Raw genomic sequence first — 22,982 nt, 5'->3', positions numbered from 1 at the left:
TCTCTAGACATTGCCAAATATTCCCTGGAGGAGACACTGGGTGGGAGGAAAGGGAGGATTTTAGCAAAACCAATCTGCTTGAGGGCCATCGCTTTATATGAAATGCTATATCAGACTCTTCACCTCATTATCAAGTAAATGAGCTTTGTGATAACTCTTTTCCTTGATTGTGATGTCCTTTCACTTCTAAGTTCTTAACTAAATTCTAAATATTAGACCCTTAGAAAATAGGGCTTCCAGATAAGTCAAACACTACCATAGTTGAATTCACCAGTAATTTGCTGGTGTTCCTCTCAATAGTCACTATTTTCTTACTTTTTATAGCAGTTGTGACAAGCAAATTTTTATAAAGGTGTTTATAGATAGAAAAATTGAAATAATATAAAGCCTGCAACTTTATAGGGTCATCCAAAGGGTCAGGCAGAAATAAAGATAATGGATAATCTTGAGCGTTGTGAATGATCTGATATTGAACCACTATCAGTGGTGATTGTTTTAGTTTTTCTAAAAATAGTGATGAATTTGTATAATTATACTCTTATCTGGTTTTCTCTGGCATGAGAGAATATAAAGCTAACTGGAACAAATAGGGACTAAATTCCTGAGTGCAGATTTTATTAGCATCTTGCTCGTCAGCTGAATTAATTAGTATGTAAGATTCTAGCCTTGTCTTTGACTCATAGGTTTATGCTTTAAGTGAATGAAAACAACGACATGAAAGCAAGTAGTTCTTTGTTAAAATATAATAACGTAGTTACCTCAGACCACCTGGTAAATGAGAGACTCTTCTAGACAAAGGACCTTGCAGGTAACAAAACGTCATTCCTCTTTTTTTTTTTTAATTTTATTTCATTTTTTTATACAGCAGGTTCTTATTAGTTATCCATTTTATACATATCAGTGTATACATGTCAATCCCAATCTCCCAATTCATCCCACCCCCCACCCCCACCCCCACTTTCCCCCCTTTCCCCCCTTGGTGTCCATACGTTTGTTCTCTATCTCTGTGTCTCTATTTCTGCCTTGTAAACCAGTTCCTCTGTACAAAACATCATTCCTCTTAACCTCAGAAACATTTACTTTTTTTTTTTTTTTTTTTTTTTATGCGGTATGCGGGCCTCTCACTGTTGTGGCCTCTCCCGTTGCGGAGCACAGGCTCCGGACGCGCAGGCTCAGCGGCCATGGCTCACGGGCCCAGCCGCTCCACGGCATGTGGGATCTTCCCGGACCGGGGCACGAACCCGTGTCCCCTGCATCGGCAGGCGGACTCTCAACCACTGCGCCACCACGGAAGCCCAGAAACATTTACTTTGACTGTGTTTGATGGCAACATATTTGAACATACTGCTTTTTTCTCTGCCTTAGTAAAAGTATAACGAGCACAGTTTTGCCTGTACCAGATGTCCAAGTCCGTGTATACTGTATTTTAATACGATGATTTTCTTTGGGGCTACTTAACTTCTATTTGTAGAGATACGAGTCATCACACCAGATGCCCCCAGAACGCTGTGCTGTTTCCGTTGGCATGCTTTCAGACCGTGTCATAGTGCTGGCGAGGTGTGTCCGATTTGTCCTGCCCCTGCCCCACTCCATCCACAGTGCCCTCGGACCGCGCTGCTCTATCCCCATTCGTCCCTTGTGGTAAACTTTGCTGCTGTGGAAGGAGGTCTGCTTCTCGGGCGTCTGTTGTTGTTTCTAATGTCTGCTCTTTGTCACTCTTCCATGGTGGTTTTTTTTTTTTCTTCTCATATTTCTTTCAGTATCTCTTTCTCTCTTCACCCTTATGCTATTCAGTAGGGTTTAATCTTGATAGACATTTCAGGGTCACAGACCACTACTCTCCTGTCTCTCCAGCTAGCCAGCCGCACCTATCACATTGCTATGGACCACTGACTCTTCAGATCTCACACTGAAGATCTTGTATTTCTGCTAATGTTACGATTATGGCCGTTCAAAGGATTGTTGCTGTAAATACCTGAAAGGCACTTAGGTTCAGAGAAGTTTAGGTTAGAATGGTGTTCTTTACTTGGTTTAGTTTAGATTTTCTGTCTTCTTTCTGAGTTTTAGGGTAGACTATTTAGGGCACTGGGTTATTAAAACAATTGTAATTTTAAAAATAGCATGATATTTTGTAATATAACTTCTGAATTTCTGTTGTATAATGGTTCTTGTATTTTATAGAAGACATCCCACTGCTACCACTATTGCTGCTGCCAGCACCATTTTCATTACCATTACTTAGCAGTTATTGAATGGTACAGACATACTGAGCTAATTAAGTGAGTTTTCATGTAATTATTCTGTTTACTTCTCTTGGAGAGAGAAGGAATTATCTCTATTCTATGGATTAAGATGCTGAGACTAAGAGCAGCTTGCCCAAGATCCTAAAACCTCTGTGGCAGAGTAGAGTTTTTAGCTTAGCTTTGTTTGACTTTAAAACCCCTATTCTTATTATTGCACCTTTCTGTAGATATTCATACCTGGAATTTTTTTAACACGTGCTGGGACGAAAGGTAACAACTCAAATGCTCAATAAAAGTCACATGTGCTGGTAGTATATCTTAGTCTATCTTTTATATGTTTGCATAATATACACATTCAATACAAAAGCAAATATAGCATTGTTACTTTTAAAATAAGGGAAATAGGGCTTCCCTGGTGGCGCAGCAGTTGAGAGTCCGCCTGCCGATGCAGGGGACACGGGTTCGTGCCCCGGTCTGGGAAGATCCCACATGCCACGGAGCGGCTGGGCCTGTGAGCCATGGTCGCTGAGCCTGCGCGTCCGGAGCCTGTGCTCTGCAACGGGAGAGGCCACAACAGTGAGAGGCCCGCGTACCACAAAAAAACAAAAAATAAAATAAAATAAGGGAAATCAAAGTAAAATCAGTGTGCAAAAAAGTTTATAAATTGGGGGATTTTGAAAAAGTCAGAAAACTAGTATTTGGGACTTCCAACTGTTATAAATCTTTAACTTTCTAACCGTTATTCTAATTTTCCTTTAGATTTTTAAATGAGTTAAAAAAATGAACATGCTATTCATAGAAAACCTTTCTAAACTTAGAAAATTTATTTGTGTAACAAATATTTGTTACTCTCCCTACCGTAATAGACTCGGTACTGCATATTGGAGGTGTGTCAGAGAATTAATTCAGGGAAATACTCTCATGAAACCTACATTTTTGAGAGAGGAAAGATAAGAGCAATAAAGTAAATAATAAAATAATTATAGATAGTGTGTGCTATTAGAAGAATAAATAGAAGGACATTTACTTTACTTGAAGTGATCTGGGAAGGCTTCTGTTTAGGTAATATTTAAGCTGAAAATAAAGGATTGAGAAGAAGCCATTCATTCAGACAGATGGAGGAAGAGCATTCTCAGAAGGAAAAGCAAATACCAAGAGCTTGAGATAGGAAGGGACTTCACATAGTGTAGAAATTGAAAGAAGGCAAATATGAGTGGAACTTAATGAACAAAGGGTAGAGTGGAATGGGATGAGATGTAGGTAGGCAGAAGCCAGATTAGCCAGGACCTTTCTGGGTAAACCATATGAAGGCCATTCAGGCATTTACACATTAGTGAAATAATGGTATTTGAAGAGCCCTCTGGCTGCTATTGGAGAACAGATTGGAGGGTGCAGATGTGTAAGCTGGGAGACCACTTAGGAAGCTGTTACAGTAGTCTAGGCTAGCAATGATGGTGGCTGAGACTAGGTGGCCACAGAGATGAAGAGGAGGAGATGGAGTCAAGATATACTTGTGAGAGTGAACTGATAGGACTTGCTGATGGGTTAGAAAGGGTCAGATAATGAAGGGAAAGGAAATAGTAAGTGATGACTTAGGTTTCTGACTGTACTGGCTGAGTAAAAATCGTTATTATTAACTGTGAGGGAGAAGACTGGGGAAAGAATAGACTTGGGGGTGTGGAACTTGAAGTGTTAATTTTGGACATGTCAGATTTTAGATACCTTTGTGAATATAAATGGAGATGTCAAAGAAGTAGGTGTGTGTGTTTATGCATGTGTGTGTATTTATACACTTAAATCTGGAGCTCATAGAAGTTTAGGCTGAAGATGTAAGTGTGGGTGTCAACAGCTATATATAGATGGAGAGGAAGATCCAGGACAGAACTCTGAAAAGCACCAATGTTTATTGGAGGGGAAAATGAAGAAGGATCAGAACTAGAGGGAGACTGAGGACTGTCTACAAAGTCAGGAAAAATAACGAGAATAGTGTATTCCAGAAGCTAAGTAAAGAAGACAGCGTTTCAAGAAAGAGGGAATGATCTGATGCTTTAGATGGTTCAAATAAGAGGAAGACTGGCAGGTGGGAGGGTGGAGTAAAGAAGGTCTATTGGATACAATAGCACAAAAGAGAGTGATGTCTTTGTCAAGAATTATGTGGGGAGAAGCCAGATTTTAGTTGGCTGAGGAGGGAGTATCAATATGGAAGGATTCAACTCTTTAAAGGGAACTTTGGATATGGAGGGCAGGAGGTATTGGGCAGTAGCTTGAGTACTATTAAGATTCCCTCTTTCCTCATCGGTCAGAAGTCTGAACTTATTTTAAATATATGTTACTAGTTTACTCATTTTTTACAGAGTCCTGTGTAGAATTCTAGTTTATCAGAGGAAAATGTAATATCCCAGGTAAGCAAATTATACCTCTTTTTAGCAGTATTGTATAGAAAATATACAGACCATTTAGCAAGTAATGTCTTTTCATTTTCTTTGGTAAGAAGCTTAGAGAAATCAAGAAGATGATTTGAAACTCCACTTTCAAATTAAAATACCTAAAGGCTAGGGAGAACATTTTTTTCCTGGGATGTGGGACTTTAAGTGCTAAAACTGAAAGAGTCCCAGGCAAACTGGATGGTTAGTCACCCTACCTGCCCATGGGTGACAGTATTTTTGCCTTTCTCACAGATTAAGGCTTTTGACTCATAGGAGAGGTTGAGAAAGGGATCCAGGTAGAGTTTCATGTCCCTTCTGCACTACTGCTTTTTCCCTTCCTCTAGGTCTGTACCACAATGGATGCTTTCTTAGGGCTCCTTCTATTACCTTTTGTGTCTGGTGAGATTTCTGGTGAAAGAACCTGCAAGAAGGTACCCTAATGCCTTCACACTGTTGCACTGGCTGTCACTCTGCCTTCACCTGTTCCCTTACTATTCTAGCCATATTCTTATGGTGTCCAGTTGCATCTGTCTCAAGTAAGCATGTGCTAACGTCTCCTCTGTCCTTGCAGGTGCCTGCTTCTCTTTTGATTTAGGGCCAATTGTTTGCTTTGTGACTTGAGTTCTCTTATGGGTTTGAAATAAGTCATAAATTTGAATTTAGTTTGACTTCATTTCACTGTAAGGGTGGGAGCAATACTCTTTGTAGCTCTCTCTATCCCACAGTGAAAACTAGAACCCGCTTCACAAAGTTTAATGTACATATAAAATGATCTGGGAATCTTACTGAGATACAGATGCTGTTTCAGTAGATTTGAGGTTGAGCTTGAGTTCTGCATTTCTAACAAGTTCCCAGTGATTCAGTGCTACAGGTTCAGGGGGGCAATACTTTGAGTAGCAAGGTTATAGCAATTGTCTTTGTTTTTAAGGTGAGAAAGTTGAGGTCATATAGATAAACTCAGGCATCCTTGCATTTTGAAAGGAAACAGGCAAACATGTGAGAGTGATAATATAAGATGTGGCATATTTTGTGAGCTGGCAGAATTTTGTTTGTGTGTTAGAAAGATCTTATGGTTTAAGAAAACATTATTATAGCATTTTTTCTACTCAAAGGGACCTGTTAAGAACATTACAAAAAGTGTGAATTGTTAACACTGATTTTATAAGTTATACAACGATCACTTTTGAGTAATAAATGCTGTGTAATAGATTTATTCCTTTGTTCTCATTTCTTTTTCTTTCCCATTATTACCTTGAATATGCTGTTCATTGGTTAGTCTCATTTCTTCAGTGAACCATGTCCTGTGTCATACTTTTTTTCTTCTGCTTTTCTTCATCCTGTTCTTCCTGTTTTCCCCACTCAATTTTGTATTACTTTTAAAATTTAGAAACAATCTCAAATTTCTGAAAAAGTTTCAAGTGTAGTACAGTAAGATTTTTTTTCCCTCCCCTGAATCATCTGAGAATAAGTCGCTGACATGATGCTCTGTCATCCCTGGCACAGGGTAGGTTCTTTGGGAAGCAGTCTTTGAGACAAAATTTAGCATGCAGGAAGTTTACTGGGAGTGCTGTTTGGAATCCTCACCTTAGAAAGGCAAGGGAAGGAAGGAGTTTCGGGCAGAGATAGAAGTAAAGTGATGCAGTCTCCACCGAAGCCTTAGCTGAACCTGAGGAGAGGTCTAGAGATAGAACGACCCTTCAGTGCCGTCCTGAGTTGGGTGAGAGGTCCAGGCCTCTTCCTCTGTGAAATTACATGCGGAACTGCCGTGGGCAGGGGGCTGAGGCAGCATTCTTCAGCTGAAGCAGTCGCCTAAGAAGACTATCACTGAGGGCTGTCTCTCGGAAGGACTTCGGGCAGCTAAGGATCAACTGTGCATCACGATGCCCACTACAACTGGAGTACTTTGGCCTGTACTTCCTACAAAGAAGAATATTGTCCCATATAAGCCACAGTATAACATGGATAGATGACTACCATCTTATTCTCTGTCACTCAGGTTTCACCAGTTGTCCCAATAATGCTCCTTTACACCAAAAAGATCCAGTCCAGAATCACATGTTGCATTTAGAATTTCCTTTATTTGAAACAGTTTGTCAGTCTTTCCTTTGGCTTTCATTACCTTGATAGTTCTGAGGATTACAGACCAGTTATTTTGTAGCATATACTTCAATTTGGTTTTGTCTCTTTCCTCATGAATAGATTCCAGTTATGCATCTTAAGTAGGAATATCACAGAAGTAATTTTATGTTCTTTTTTCATCCTATCCGTTGCTCATGATTTTTCTTTGTTCCTGATGATGTTAACTATTTCTTGGTTAACCATTTCCTTTGAACATTTGACGAAGTAATATCTGTCTGACTTATCCACTAGACAGTTACTATTTTCCTTTTTGTAATTAATATTTTGTGGGGAGTTACCTTGAGTCTATGAAATATCCCATTCCTCATCAACTATTCAAGTTATGAATTCATATCAATATATATTCATGAATTCTTACTCTATTTAATGGGTGACAATTCATTACTTTCATTTTTGACCCTCAAACAGTCCCATATTTCACCAGTGGTAACTCCTTCAAGTTGGCTTCTGTGTCTTTTTGACACCTCCATTACTCTTTGAACGTTTCCTTACTTTTTGGCACCATGAGATATTCTAGGCTAATCTTAGCACATTTCCTACCCTAGCCCTGGAATCAGCCATTTCTATAAGGAGCCCTGTTTTTTTTCAGTGTAGAATGGTATTTAGAAACCAAGACGTGCACATTAGGTGTGCTCATAGCTATTAGGGTGTTGCTGTTCTCAGGCCCCCACAGTGCACAGAGTTAGTGAATATATGAATGTATGTATTTATATACATAATAAATATGATTTATATTTCTCTATCTATCCATATCTATTATAACATGAGTTCATAACAATTTTTCCAATCCTGATCCAACATCACAGGGTACATTCTTGTTTCTGTCTTTCTAACTTTATTCTCTGATGGAAAAATACCTGACTCCCATTATCTTAATATATTTATTCTTTTGATCATTCCTCCTACATGTCACCAATATCCCATCACCACCATTGAATTTATGCTCATTTCATTAAATAATTCATTTTTTTGTTATTGCAGTCAGTCCCTGCTTTACACAGTTCCCGTAAGCATGAATTTTAGTAACCATGTTTTAGTTACATAACACCAGTCCCCAACAACAAGGTTCCAATTGTATTTACCACGGTGTATGAACTCTGAGTAATTACATAAAGTATTAACGTTGCTGCTGGCTCCTCAGTCCACAGATCACTGTGTAAAACGGGGGGTGCCTCATGGTTGTGGCCAATCATATCACTCTTTCACGGTCTGTCAGTGATTGGTCACTACTTATCTGTTATTCAGTTCACACACAGACAGCAAAATGTGTAGTTGTGTTGCCTCCTTGTCTCCCAGTGGTATACCTATAAGACGTTTAAAAAAAAAAGATAATGAAAAGGGGATGGCCCAAAAAAGATGAAAATGCAGCAAAGTGCTAATACTGAAGTGAAATTTTAATCAAATGTAAGTGAGGTTATAGAAGAAAGAGCTGACTGTGGGAATGTTCACACGCTGTTGAACTGCTGCCATTTGAGAGACTCCAGATGTGCAGCCAGAGGAGCTAAGAGACCGCAAACTTATGGACATGAGTGAGGAAAGTGAGAAGGTTGTGATGGAAGGGATGATGTTCCAGAGAAGTGACTCTGGTAAAAATTTCACATTAAAGGAACTCTCAGATATTTCATGATATTGTAAATATGAAAGATAAAATGCAAGTTATTTCAGACTTAGAAAGGAGTGTGACAATTCACCAAGGCATAGAAAAGATGCTTGTTCCATATTGTAAGTTATATGATGAGAAAGAGAGTGCTAGCACGATTGAAGCGACTTTTGATCATTTAATTTTTTTTTACAAAGCATAAAACACTTTATTTCTCAGTGTTTCTAATATTTTAAATTACAGTATATTAAATAAACATCAGTTTTACTATTTAAAAACTTTCCCTATATATTTATAACTGCCAGTAAGAGAATTTTTAATGTTTTCCAAAAAAATTTTTTTTAAGTCATAGAACAATTTTGATTTTTCCCATCAGTTATTGTTTGCTTTGCAGCTTGCATTGTCATTTTTATGTCCCCACACTATTGTGCAAAATGAGGACTGCCCATATTCTAGCATGTTTCACTTCAAAATTTCATATACATTTGAAAACTGATACGTATTTTATTTATATTATTGCTTGAATACATTGATTTAAAAATATTTTTAGCATGCAGGTATCCTAAACCCGAGATTGCCATTGTGAAGCGAGCGAAGGAGGTACCATCAGCAGAGGCCCCTGATAGTTTTGGTATAGTACAATCTTGCAGTATTGATTGTTTGTCAGATGTTTAATGCAACTGGAAAAGCATCTATTTGACAGAACTTCTTGCTTGTTTGAAGTAGAATGCTTTGGTTATAGTGATAGTCTTTTTTGTTTGTTTGTTTGTTTGTTTGCATCAGTGTTTTAGACTGTCTACAGAATATTTTTATTATCTAACCCTAGACCTTGTGGATATGGTCAACTAATAATTGCATGTTTAATTAACTGAAAGATTACATTTATGATCTTAAAAGACAAAATCACTTATATTTAATTATATTTAAATAACATATTTTCAAAGTTGTTGAAATAACGAGAGCAAGTGAGACATAAGAAGCAACAAAGATTATGAATATCTTTAGGATGAATGAGTAGGATAAAAGGACCACACACAGGGAAACCTTCAGAATATTGTAAAGAGAAACTGTTTAAGTAACTGAACTTTAGGAAAATATGTTTTAAGAGTATATTCTTGAATAGTTTGGAAGTCTTATGTAAGTTCACTTTAATGCCATTCATGAACTTTTTTCAGATTCAGTCTCCATGCAGCTTGATATCTAACTTCTGTTGCGCGTTGTGATGCTGATAGTAGAGGAGGAATTGTGTTAACTGAGTGTGTGTGTGTGTGTGTGTGTGTGTGTGTGTGTATGGGGGGAGGGGAGGGAGAAATAAAATATTGCAATAAATACTTCTCTGTCCATATTTTATTTTTTGATTATTATTTAATATATATGCGTTGCCTAAGAAGTATAACACAATGTTTGGAAAGGAATAAGAAATATTTTATGGGCCAGTTGAAATTTTGTAAGGATAAATATAACTCAGTTTTCTTAGGCTGTATGTATAGTGTCAAGAGCAGGAACTAAACTGTAAGAACCTCTGAGAAATGGAGAGGCATATAGTGTGTGTGTATACACATACACACATGTGTACATATTAACATATTAGGGCAGTGCAAAAATTCCCCAGTTTGCTCTACTTTGCCAGTTCTAATTAACTCTGAAGTTGAAAAGTTTAATCTCAGTGTGTATGCAGAAGTTAAGCATTTAATGAAACTGTCTTTTGAAGAAGAAAGTTTTAATTTTGGGTTATTCTGTAGATTGTTAGTCCTCATTTTTAGGACAATGTAGGGAAAAAGGAATGATACTTATTCTATAGATAATGGCAAATGATATCACTAGGAGGTAAGGTGCTGCTGAACAATAACTAATCGTAGGATTTAACCTGTCAGCGATCAGCCTTTGAGACTCAGTCTTCAGTTATAACCCTACTCACTGTAGCGTGCTTCTTCATGAATGTTTAGGTGGTATGCCTCTTATTTTTTTTTAAATCCTACTAGCTATATAATAAACAAGAAATATAGAATTAGAATCTTAGAGCTAGAAGGGATGCAGAGACCCTAAACTCCTCATTTTATGTAACATGAAACTGAGATCTAGAGGATTTATGATATAGTCAAGATTTGGTGACTAGTTATATATATATACATATGTAGCAGGGCAGGGATTAGTGTCAAGGCTTTTGGATTTTTAGTTCAGTGCTCTTCACTATAATAAATTTCTTCAGGGTTAGCAGGGGAGATTAGCACTATACTATAGGTTATCCTGTTGTTCTGAAACCAGTAGAAACCATGTAATTTTCCCATTCAGAAAATATTCTATTTGTAACCATAATAAATCAGTTGATTTCCTCTTCTTTCTTCTAACTTTGATGGATATTTGAAAATGATGTATATGAAAGGGAATGACATTTTAGGGGAGAAAAAAGGAATTTTAAAAGGTGTTAGTATTTTAATTAATTGCATTTTTACTTCAATTTCAAATACTAATGCATGACCAATGTTTTGACAGTGTTTTATGTATTCATATACAATTGATTCTTGGTTCTTTTATGTTTTCCCATTGAGAATTGACTCATTGAAAGAGAAGTAGAGCAAGAGAATGAGAATCTGGGTTCTAGACCAAGTTGTGTGTCCTTGAGTAAGTCACCTAACATCCCTGGACCAAAGTGGCTGAATCTTCAAAATGGAGAATTAAGTCAGTATACTACCAAGTGGGCAAACTATTGGCATTTGGGCTGGATAATTCTTCATTATGAAGGGCTCTCCTGTGCATTGTAGGATGTTTAGAATCCCTGATGCTAGTAGCATTTCTCAGTCATTTTCACATCCACAAACAACGCTGCATTTCCAGGCATTTTCCAGGGTGAGGTAGCATATTGAGAACCACTGGCAGATTGTTTCTAAGGATCCTTTCAGCTCTAACATGCTGTGAAAGAATTTTTATTTGGGGAATGATTGAAAGGGAAAAAGTCAATGCACTGACTGAAAAATCTCTGCTCCTTCCTAATGTTAAGCAATTTTATTTTAAAATGAATGTTTTCTGGGGATTTATGTCACCATACCCACAGATATACCAACCACTTATGATGTTCCAAGACGAATAATTTTTTTATAACTCACTTTAAGCTTTCCATCTATAATATAATGTTATGTATACTTAGTTATATGATTTTTTAAATTTAATGTTATATAGTACTGTTTCTCTCTATACCTAATAAGTAAAAGTAACAAGATCTGACTCTTTTTTTTCTTATTTTGGCCACACTGTGCAGCTTGTGGGATCTCAGTTCCCTGTCCAGGGCTTGAACCCAGGCCACAGTAGTGAAAGCACCGGCCGAATCCTAACCACTAGACCACGAGGGAATGCCCCAGATCTGACTTTTTTTTTAAAAGTTGTATTGTTGTTTTAATATCTTAGCCTTTAAAAAAAAAAAAAGGAAAGTCATTATATATAGTAATTATTTGCCTTGTCTCTTTTCCTTTGACATGAAGGAAGGGAAGGAATATAGTCTCTGTGTTAAGTAGTGTATATAATTACTCCAAATACACAAGTAAGATGTGTAAAAGCAACCACAAATCAATAGTATGTTTGATTATCCTAAACAAAAAAAAAACTCCATGAGATGACAGACATAAGAGAAATAAATTACTGTACATCTATAGTATTTACTATTTCTTAAGCCAGAGTTAAATAATTAACAGGTTACTACATTAATGAGGTTAATAAAGGTGATGATTAATTGGGTACTATCAGCTTCCTCATCATTACTACTGGCCAACTCCTGTCCTCAACTGTTATACCACTGGACTGCCTCAGACCAGGAATTGGTTAGCTGCCCTTAAGTAAACTGGATCCTAGTCTAGGTTGCATTGAAGCCCCAGGCTGCATGTTACCTTCCCCTGAAGGTTAGTGAGGTGACACTATTGCATGATCTAAGTAAAAATTTCTTTACTAAATAATGTACAAGTTGCAGTAAACTTTTAAATGCTAAATAAAATTACAAAATCATAATAATTTAAAAGTCCTTTTATAATTAATAGTCATTGTAAAAGACAAGACCTGTTAATTGAAATTTACTAAATTAAAAAGTTCTTTCAATTTCTAAAGTGTTTCATTTTTCAGTTGGAATGTCAGTTTTTATAAGTATATTGCTTAGTCATATTAATTTGTTTCTTTTAAAAAATATTGCCTTGTAGCTTTATAAACCCTTTTTGGTGCATGTTTGAGTTTTTTGGCATTTGATATGATTTACTTTGCTTAAATTATTTTGCATACAGCATGGTTTTCATTTTAAGTTTGTTTTCTTTAATGTGTTATATATTATTGTAAATTTAACCTTACCCGTTGGAACTCTTGGTTCTGTTAAAAGTCTAAGCAGATATCTATTTAGAAATATGGGTAATTGAAACCTGTAATCCCAAAAACTGTTGTTTAAATGCAGCAGTTCCATCTCTGTTCTTTTCATAAATCTCTTTTTAGGTCAAATTGTGATTTGTGTTGCCAAAGCTACTTCCTCTCCTTTCTCAGGGAAGATTCTGCGGTGGGGCTTAGAACAAATACTAGGTGGTCAAATGATCAGAAACTGCATCAGGGGACACTTCAAGGATATTGAGTTATTTGTAATTAAAGGAATAGTGCGTGCATTAAACTGTTCCTTTTATGTCATCTCAGGGTGATGTTGGCTTCTGTACTTTTCTTGCTGTCTATTATAAATGATTCTGAATTTTTCCCTTGATTTGTGATCTTATTGATATTTATGTCCATGATAATAGACTGAAATAAGTTACCACATTTAGAATTATTTTTGCTGTGAAAGCATATTGGAAACCAAGACCTTTCTTTTTGTTCTTTAGATTTTCTTTCGTTTCAAGTTTGGATTTATACTTGTAACGTATGGTTAAATTTAATGGAAGGTTTAACAACGAAAATGACAGATCATAGTTTTTTTAAAATTATTTATTTATTAAAAAAATTGAAGTATAGTTGATTTACAATGTTGTGTTAGTTTGAGGTGTACAGCAAAGTGATTCATTTATACATATGTATACATCTATTCTTTTTCAGATTCTTTTCCCTTATAGGTTAAAATATTGAGTATAGTTCCCAACAAATTATAATTTTTATTACATAATGTTATAGAACTCACTGTGTTAAGGGGGGTAGTTTTGTTTTCCAGCACCACCTTTGTAAACACGTTTTGTTTTATAGCGGAGGCTAAAATGAAGTGTAGGTGTTCCACTTACTTTTTTCTACTTAAGTATTTTGATTTTCTTTTTTTTTTTTAATTAAGGGTACTTTAATTAATTAATTTATTTATTTATTTTTGGCTGTGTTAGGTCTTTCGTTTCTGTGCGAGGGCTTTCTCTAGTTGTGGCAAGCGGGGGCGACTCTTCATCGCAGTGTGCGGGTCTCTCACTACCGCGGCCTCTCGTTGCGGAGCACAGGCTCCAGACGCGCAGGCTCAGTAGTTGTGGCTCACGGGCCTAGTTGCCCCGCGGCATGTGGGATCTTCCCAGACCAGGGCTCAAACCCACGTCCCCTGCATTAGCAGGCAGATTCTCAACCACTGCGCCACCAGGGAAGCCCTTGATTTTCAATTTAAGATATTTTTCTTAGTACAGTAACTTATTTAGAAAAGAAATACACTAGGCTTAGTTTATCCTAAAAGATATTTTAGAACCACTTGTCGATATTGGACTGAAGATTTTTTAAAAATTATTTTTAAGGGGAAATATAGTAATAAACTCCTTTGACCTGTCCTACCTATTTGTTGTATTGGAATCTTTTGCCACTTAAAATAACTTGGCAATTGATTGGGGCCTGGAAATTTCTTTCAAGGATTTTGTTTTAATGACATTTTACCTATATTCCGAAAACATGAGAATATTTTTAGTACAGTATAACAATAAAAAAATAAAAATGTAGCAAGATGGGAGTAATTTAGCATACTTTTTCTGAGAGAAATTTTGCAAAATTTTAAAAATCCTTAAATGTATGCCCCTTTTTTTGGACTCAGTAATGCCACTTAAGAATCTACCATAGGGCTTCCCTGGTGGCGCAGTGGTTGAGAGTCCGCCTGCCGATGCAGGGGACGCGGGTTCGTGACCCGGTCCGGGAAGATCCCACATGCTTCGGAGCAGCTGGGCCCATGAGCCATGGCCACTGAGCCTGTGCTCCGCAACAGAAGAGGCCACAACAGTGAGAGGCCCGCGTACCGCCAAAAAAAAATAAATAAATAAAAATAAAAAGAATCTACCATAAAGAACTTTCAGGGGAACATAAAAAGATTTAGGTACATGTTTGTGTAAGTGTTATATATAAATGTGAAAAAGAATAAAGAATAAATATCTAGTCATAGGGGATTAAACTACTATGTATCATATGATGAAATACAATACCACCAATACAATTATTGCCTTAAAAAATTTAAGGGGGAAATATTCACCACATAGTGCTTTGTGAAAATGGCGGAACACAATTTTGTGTATACCTCTCTATAGAAAAAAGATTGAAGGATAATACATCAAAATGTTCATTTCTGATAAATTATAGGTAGTTTGAAGGTTTTTTTTGGTTTGTTTTTCTGAGTCTCATTAACTTTCTACAATAAAGGTATATAACCTTCTTAGTTGAAAAGTGTAACTTATTCATTTAGATAAACCAAAGGAATTTAGTATTTAAAATGTTATTTTCTAATTTTTACTTAAAAATCACTCTTAAGTTAAAAAACTCAACATCCTTGTCCTTTTTATATACATAAATATGAATAAATAAATATTTGTGTGAATTATATACGTGTGTATATAAATATGGCTTATTTAATGTAAGATGTTTGCAGTAAATTCCTATGTTTTGGGGGTTTTTTTAATTAATGGAGGCTCTACAGTATTTGGGGGTTCTTTTGGTATCTTCATTTCATTTTTTTAAAATTTTATCTTTTTATTGGTGTATAGTTGTTTTACAATGTTGTGTTAGTTTCTGCTGTACAGCAAAGTGGAGTTCCCTGTGCTATACAGCAGGTTTTTATAAGTTATCTATTTTATACATATTAGTGTATATATGTCAATCCCAATCTTTGTTATATCCAAATTGATATAACAATCAATTTTGACTGAAAAGCACAAAGGCACAAGGCATTTTATGGCCAGGTTACAGGCACTTGTTCTATTCCCAGTGGTTCTATTCTAAAACTTGCATGTTGTATATTCCTGAAAAGCACAATTTAAAAGAATTTTCCTACTTTATTCTAAGCATTAATATAAAAGGTAAATTTTAGTATGTTCATAGCAGTGATAAAAGTATTTGAATGTATGTTACATTTTAGTTATGAAGGATTCTAAGACATTTTGGTAAAACCTAGTAGGAATTTTCCAGGATTAAAACAAATGTGAGGGGCTTCCCTGGTGGCGCGTGGTTAAAAATCTGCCTGCCAATGCAGGGGACACAGGTTCGAGCCCTGGTCCGGGAAGATCCCACATGCCGCGGAGCAACTGAGCCCATGTGCCCCAACTACTGAGCCTGCGCTCTAGAACCTGCGTGCCACAACTACTGAAGCCTGCGCACCTAGAGCCCATGCTCTGCAAAAAGAGAAGCCACCGCAATGAGAAGTCCACACACCGCAACGAAGAGTATCCCCCGCTCGCCCCAACTAGGGAAGGCCCACGCGCAGCAACGAAGACCCAGTGCAGCCAAAAAAATAAATAAATAAACTTTAAAAATAAATAAATAAATAAAACAAATGTGAGCTTTAAAATGGTGATATTTGTTCTTCTATGATTAGAGGTCATCGAAATAGTGTAGTATAGGCTTGATTGTAGGAATACTGTCCCAAAGGTATGTCTTGGGAAAAACTGCTTCTTAATCTTACCAATCAAAAAATTATTATTGTTTATTTTTCACCACAGGAAAAAAAAAAACTGATTGGAATTCAGCTTAAATTAGAGCCTACAGTTAGTTAATTTCCGTTCTCACCAGATGCCATTTTAGGTTTAAAAAAAAAAAAAGACAATGATAAACAATTGGTCAGGAATTTATTTTAAAATAAGCTTTTAGAACATGGCCTGGGGATTTGGAAACCTTTAGATCTGTGTCCTACAGCAAAGCCTGGGAACCCCTGGCATAGCTGGAGATAATATCTGTTCATCTGGTTTTCCCATAGTGCTTAGCAGTGTGTATATATTAGGAGGTATCTGTGTGCACAGTGGAGTCTGATCCAAAGGTGTCAAGTGTAGACTACCTGATGACTAATCAACAAAGAAATACAGTAGCGGGACTGAAAAAAACCATGTCCCACCAACTCATTTGCCCAGATCTAGGAAGTCTCTTTCTTGTGTGGCCTTCTCTGAGGCTCCCTTCAAAAACTCTCTCTCTCCCTCCCTTTTTAAAAATTCTCTACATTTGTTCCTCATCTGTTTTTCTTACCTTGCTCTGTTTCTCATTTCTCCCTTTGTCTTGCTCTTCCTAATCCAACTTCCCCCCTTTTTAAGTGAATATAGTATAAAACAATTCTTATATTCTTATATTTATATAATAAAATATAAAAAGCTGCTGGATTAAATATATTTTTATTCCTGAAATAGGAGAAAAAAGCCTTAATTTGTGTTTTGTTCTCTCCTGATTTTTATGTGACAGTGACCCTCAGTTTTATATCTCCTAAATAGATAATAATTGAGCATGAAAATGATGATTCTGATGCACTATAATATTCCAATTCATCAAAGAAGTATTTCTTTTTAAAGAATTCAGTATTACTTAGGTAGTAACAGTATTTTATAAGCTACATCTGTTCTCTGGTTGCTTTAGTTAACTAGAAAACTAACTGGAATACCTCATTCTTTGTACATTCTAAAAAATTAGAATTTCATTTAATAAAAGTGAAATTGCTTTAAATGTTTTAAACTGTTTTCTCTAATCTTCCTGGGTTACTGAAGCAAAACAAAATGTTGAAAGTGTTGAAAATTTTTATATTTAAGCATGGAAAGTACTTTCTTATGTTTTCAGGATTTGTAATGAATATCTTAGGTGCTTTTTAATTTGGAAAAGATTTGTCTATACAATAATTGAATATATGTTCTCAAGGACAGATCAGAAGGAGAGATAGTCCCACTTAAAATAATTTTTATTTGATTTGGTATGGTATAAATTAGCAGTTTGCAAGAACTGTCTTATTTACTCTCCCTCCAGCAAAGACTTCTAACTGTGAAATCAAAAGGAAAAAAATTTTATTTGTAAATACTATCTCATAGACACATACAGGTAATTTTCCTAATCTATATGTTTCTAGACATGGAACCTTGTTAAGCACAACTTCTCCTTCAAACAATGAGAAATATCAGAAAGGGAAAAATGTAAGGAAGTCTGAATGTTAGTTATTTTTTGCCACTATTGTGAATAAACACACTTTGGGAAAGCAGAACAGTTATCATTCCATTAAAATTTTTTCTGTCTGTGTTCATGAGGGATATTGGTCTGTAGTTTTCACTTTTTTGTAATTTCTTGGTTAGATTTTTTTTTTTTTTTTGCGGTACACGGGCCTCTCACTGTTGCGGCCTCTCCCGTTGTGGAGCACAGGCTCCGGATGCGCAGGCTCAGCAGCCATGGCTCACGGGCCCAGCTGCTCTGAGGCATGTGGGATCTTCCCGGACTGGGGCACGAACCCGCATCCCCTGCATGGGCAGGCAGACTCTCAACCACTGCGCCACCAGGGAAGCCCTTATTTTAAAATATTTAGAAAAGAAGAGAGAAATTATGATGCATGTAACACATACATACACACATAGAGTAACTGAAAGAACTGGTTTTTCTAACTCCAAATTCTGATTAATAAAACAGTAGATTAGAATACATTTCCATGTAAGTGTACATAGTTTACCATATGTCAGAAGAAAAATTTTATCGTTAAGATATATATGTAGGGCTTCCCTGGTGGCGCAGTGGTTGAGAGTCCGCCTGCTGATGCAGGGGACACGGGTTCGTGCCCCAGTCCGGGAAGATCCCACATGCCTCAGAGCAGCTGGGCCCGTGAGCCATGGCTGCTGAGCCTGCGCATCCGGAGCCTGTGCTCCACAACGGGAGAGGCCGCAACAGTGAGAGGCCCGCGTACAGCAAAAAAAAAAAAAAAAAAAAAGATATATATGTAGGGAAGTAAAGCTTTGGGGTTTATTATGACTTTTCATGGAGGTTAAATTGGAAGCCATGACATTTTAAAACTTGTATAGATTGCTGAAACCTTGGGCTTATTTCCAAGATTGAGTTTTGCTGTGTGTTATACATCTAATGTTTTTGACTTCTTTTTTTTAAATTATTTTTTAAATTTATTTATTTTATTGGTTTTATTTTTGGCTGCGTTGGGTCTTTGTTGCTGCTCGCGAGCCATCTCTAGTTGCAGTGAGAGGGGTCTACTCTTCGTTGCTGTGTGCGGGCATCTCATTGCGTGGCTTCTCTCGTTGCAGAGCACAGGCTCTAGGCTCGCGGGCTTCAGTAGTTGTGGCACGTGGGCTCAGTAGTTGTGGCTCACGGGCTCTAGAGCGCAGGCTCAGTAGCTGTGGCGCATGGGCTTGTTGCTCCGCCGCCTGTGGGATCTTCCCGGACCAGGGCTCGAACCCGTGTCTCCTGCATTGGCTGGCGGATTCTTAACCACTTCGCCACCAGGGAAGCCCTTTAACTTCTGATATGTATTTTATTTTCTTTCAGTTAATGTAGTAAAGAAGACAACTTATAGTGTCAGAATCCTCAAACTGATCAATTTATGATTCACAATTTTTTATAGATACTTTCCCATAAAATTTTCATGTTCTAGGAAATGTTCCTTTCATATTTACTCTTATTACTCCCTAGGTTCTTTATGATGCAGGAGGCAAAAATCTGTGCTTTGATTTTACTTTAATCTCTGTGCTAGTGGTTTTCTTTCCTGCTCTGTCTCCTTTACTTTATATTTCTTTCTTTTTCACTATCTTTTAAAAAAATTATTTTTCATTACCTTTAATTTTTTAATCCTTATGTGTACTTGGAAAGACAGATTAAGAATATTGGTTACATTATTTGATTTTTTTTTCCTCTTTACCGCTACACGTTATACATTTGCCTAGCCCTTATCCTTTTGTCTTAGGAGTTGTAAAATATTTTAAATATTTTGCTCAATATGTAAGGAATTTGAAGAAGTAAAAGCAAGGACTCTGTATATTCTCATTATATTGGGAAGGTCCTGCTTGTTGAATTTTTAGGTATTTCAGGATGTTCCAGTCAACTGACAAGGACTTCTCACAGTGTCAGAACTGTAGTGATAATGAGAGTAATGCAACTAGGAAATAGTTCTGGTATGTAACCACTTTTGCATGTTTACTTCACCAGAAAACTCTGTGGAAGTACAGTGATATCTTATATTTCTTGTTAAAAATTTGGAAAACTATTTGCATGCTTTCAAAGTAGATTTTGAAGTAACAGTGCTAGTCAAAGAATGGAAAGTATATTCTAAGCAGATGTAAAATTCTACGAAGTTTTAGGATATCTTCATTTCTTAACTGTTCTAAAAAAGGAAAAACAAACTTGCATTCTTAGAACTTTCTGAATAATTCAGTAATTGCCTAAACTCTAGGTTTTAGCGTATTTCTTATTATAAAGCCTTTATGATACTATATGCTTTTTAGTAAAATAACATTTACAAATATGAATCATACTCCTTTTTATATAGCTTATTAATGGAGATTTATTTGCTTTTTCCTTTTTAAAAAATAATTTCTTCAGTTCTTATGTTGTCATAGATTATAAATAAATATTTTAGAAAATATATATCCAGTTTGTAATGAATTTCCTTGGACACTTCGGTTGTTTGTACTGAATCTTTAGAGCAGAGCGATCCATGGTTTGGGTTCTTCTGTGTAGGTTGTCAGTTACTTCTGTTGGATTGAGTGAGGATAAAGAAGGTGGAATTCTCTGCCATTTTACCATAGCTTACTCTTACTTATAAATGGTGAGTTGTTTATTGTTATGAGATTAGGTAGGTAGATTCTTTGTAACAATTGTTAATTTTTAGATTTAATGATGGCACTTGAAGTTACTTACTTTGATATATATACTTGGGAAAACTTTCTGTGTTTATTATGACATATAAGTAATATTGCTATTTGTTGAATGATACTCTACTCTTTTGGGTCATTTTATTGTGTAGAATATTCTAATTATCCAGTAGTATAGGTTTCAAAACTCAAAATATTCAGTATATTATCTAGGGATATAAATTAAGGAACATAACACTGGTGAAATTACTGGTGTAATACATTGCTTTAAAATATTATTTTCCTATTTTTAAAGGACATCTAGGTCTACTTGAGTATTATCAGTGTTTGTTCGGTATATATTTCTTAAGTCATTTAGGGTTGCCATTTTAAAGAAGGGTAGCTATATTTCTGAAGTTTTTTTTTTTTCACTGTAATTTGTGTGAACAGTGTCATTATATAGATACAAGGACTTACGAAAAACCAAAAAGCAAATTATTTACTCAGGGCTATAGGGTCCATGGTAGGCCTGTAACTAAAGCTCAGTTTTGTTTTCTAGCTTTGTAATTTAATCTATACCAAGTAATATTTCCTGTATGGATAACTTTGGTCCATTAACCTAAAGATAATTTATGAAAAACTCTATTCTCTCACTTTGTAATTCTGCTGGTATTTTCTTCATTGTAATAAAAAAGAAATCATGCTATAGTAACTAATTCTTGACCACACCCTTTCTTTCCCCTTCAGAAAAATTGGAAGCTCTACCACCCACCCCAGGACAGCTGAGATATGGTAATGGTTCTATAATTGTTAAATATTTGTGCATCTGTCTTTTGGACTTGAAATAATTGTGTTACTCATTAATAGTACAGAAATCATTCCAGATAGAGTGGATTATCCTATTTATTATGGTGAAGCAAAAAGTTTGTAAACTTGGTTTAAGACATATTACAGTATTATGGAATTTCTAAGATTGTTAACCATATCTATTATTGTTTAAATATTGTTACCGTCTAGAGATAGAATTATAGTAGAGGTTTTCTTAATTCCCAAGGAGAAGGGTATGTTTAGTTTGGATTTAAGTTGGGTAATTTCAGAACTAGAATTTCTAGGCTATTTTCTTTGGTGGAGAAAATACTCTGATTTGTTGTTTGTAATAATGAAGAAAGTAAAGTTCATTTTAAACCACCAGGAAGAAGAACTTTACAGTGCTGCTGATGTGCTTTCTTTATTACGATTGGAATAAATATTCAAGGGCTAACACCAAAGTAATGTAAAATAGTTTGGGATCTTACTATAAAGACAATGGAAGAAGAGAATTATTTAGCGGTGCAGTGAATTTGAATAGGTTGTAAGTTAAAGCTAAATATTAGATGTGATTTGCTAACAACTACTGAGTTAGAGAATAATATTTCCCAAAGGAAACTGAAGAAATTGGTAGGATATCATTACATGCTGGAGAGCAAACTTATATAATTAAAATTTAGTAGCCAGTTCTTTTTAATAGTTCTTTTTACTCTCAGAGGTAGAATATAATTTGTATTAGAAATAAGTAACTTTTCCCAGATATCAAAACAATTTAAGAATTCTTTAAGACCTTTCTTTCCTAGGTAATCTTTTTTTATTCTTCTAGCCTGGATTCATACAATCAATATCCATAGCACTGTATAATGCTGTTACCATTTTGGGGGTCATATTGAAATTACCTGCTTATATGGCTGTGTTATCATACCCAAACTTCTTGAGGGCTGGTAACCAAGTATCTTTGTATCTCAAGTGCCCTGTGGAGTGTCCAGTACATGTTTATTTGACTTTCTGAAACTTACAATTTTCCTTTGGAATGAAAATAAATTTTTAGTTGCAGGACACATTTACTTAGGTCTAAACATCAAAGCATAATATATTTTATAGTTCCAGGTAATTATTATAGCAGTGTAGCAACATGCCTTGGTTTTATGACCAAGTTTTTACTAAGATAGCAATTAGTCTAATCTTAAACTTAGTTTAATAACCTTGACACCTAATTTTAAGATATATATAACTAGCCAGTTTTAGAGATGCCATCAAATTAACCCTAAAATGTTTAGTAATCCCAAAGGTTTCATAGTTACTTTGCCATATTTACATTTCAAAGATGATTGAGATGTCTGGAGAGTCTTCTCTCCAGATATACATTTAAGTAGCTCTCTTTTCACTGTAAATGTTTCATATGGTGAATTTTTAAAATTTCATTATATTCTTTTGGCATGTCAAATTTGTAATATGTTTTTGAAATTCTGTATGTGTTTTAGAAGCTGATTATAAAATTTTGAATGTCTGGTCATTAAGCAGCTGGATCTAGGCAAAAAGTCAAAGAACTAAGTCTAGACTCTTTAATTAAAAAATCCCATTTCATTAATGTGCCACTTGATTTTTATCATCTTTCATAGCTTTTAAAACAATATGCTTAAAAACAAAACAAAACAATATGCTTTATAATTTAAAAGATGCTGCTTTTTACCTGGGACATTCTTATTTGATAACGAGAACTCTGAAATGACCTAGGATATATACTATTTTCCCCCTTGATCTTAGTCTTTGACAGTGCTTGTGGGTA

General features: G+C 35.7%; 1 protein-coding gene across 1 annotated transcript in view; it reads left to right on the top strand.

The window, feature by feature from the left end:
* Positions 1-22,982, top strand: part of TMEM65 (transmembrane protein 65) — a 43,546-nt gene that overhangs the window by 6,862 nt on the left and 13,702 nt on the right. Inside the window, exon 2 of the mRNA XM_081214352.1 lies at positions 21,134-21,178. Within this exon, the coding sequence (XP_081070478.1) occupies positions 21,134-21,178 (45 nt within the window). The remainder of the gene's footprint in view (positions 1-21,133; positions 21,179-22,982) is intronic.

This window comes from Mesoplodon bidens (assembly GCF_964165515.1).
Source record: "Mesoplodon bidens genome assembly, chromosome: 16".
NCBI lineage: Eukaryota > Metazoa > Chordata > Mammalia > Artiodactyla > Ziphiidae > Mesoplodon > Mesoplodon bidens.
The sequence above is the reverse complement of the archived record's forward strand: the minus strand, read 5'-3'. Positions and strand labels throughout refer to the sequence as shown.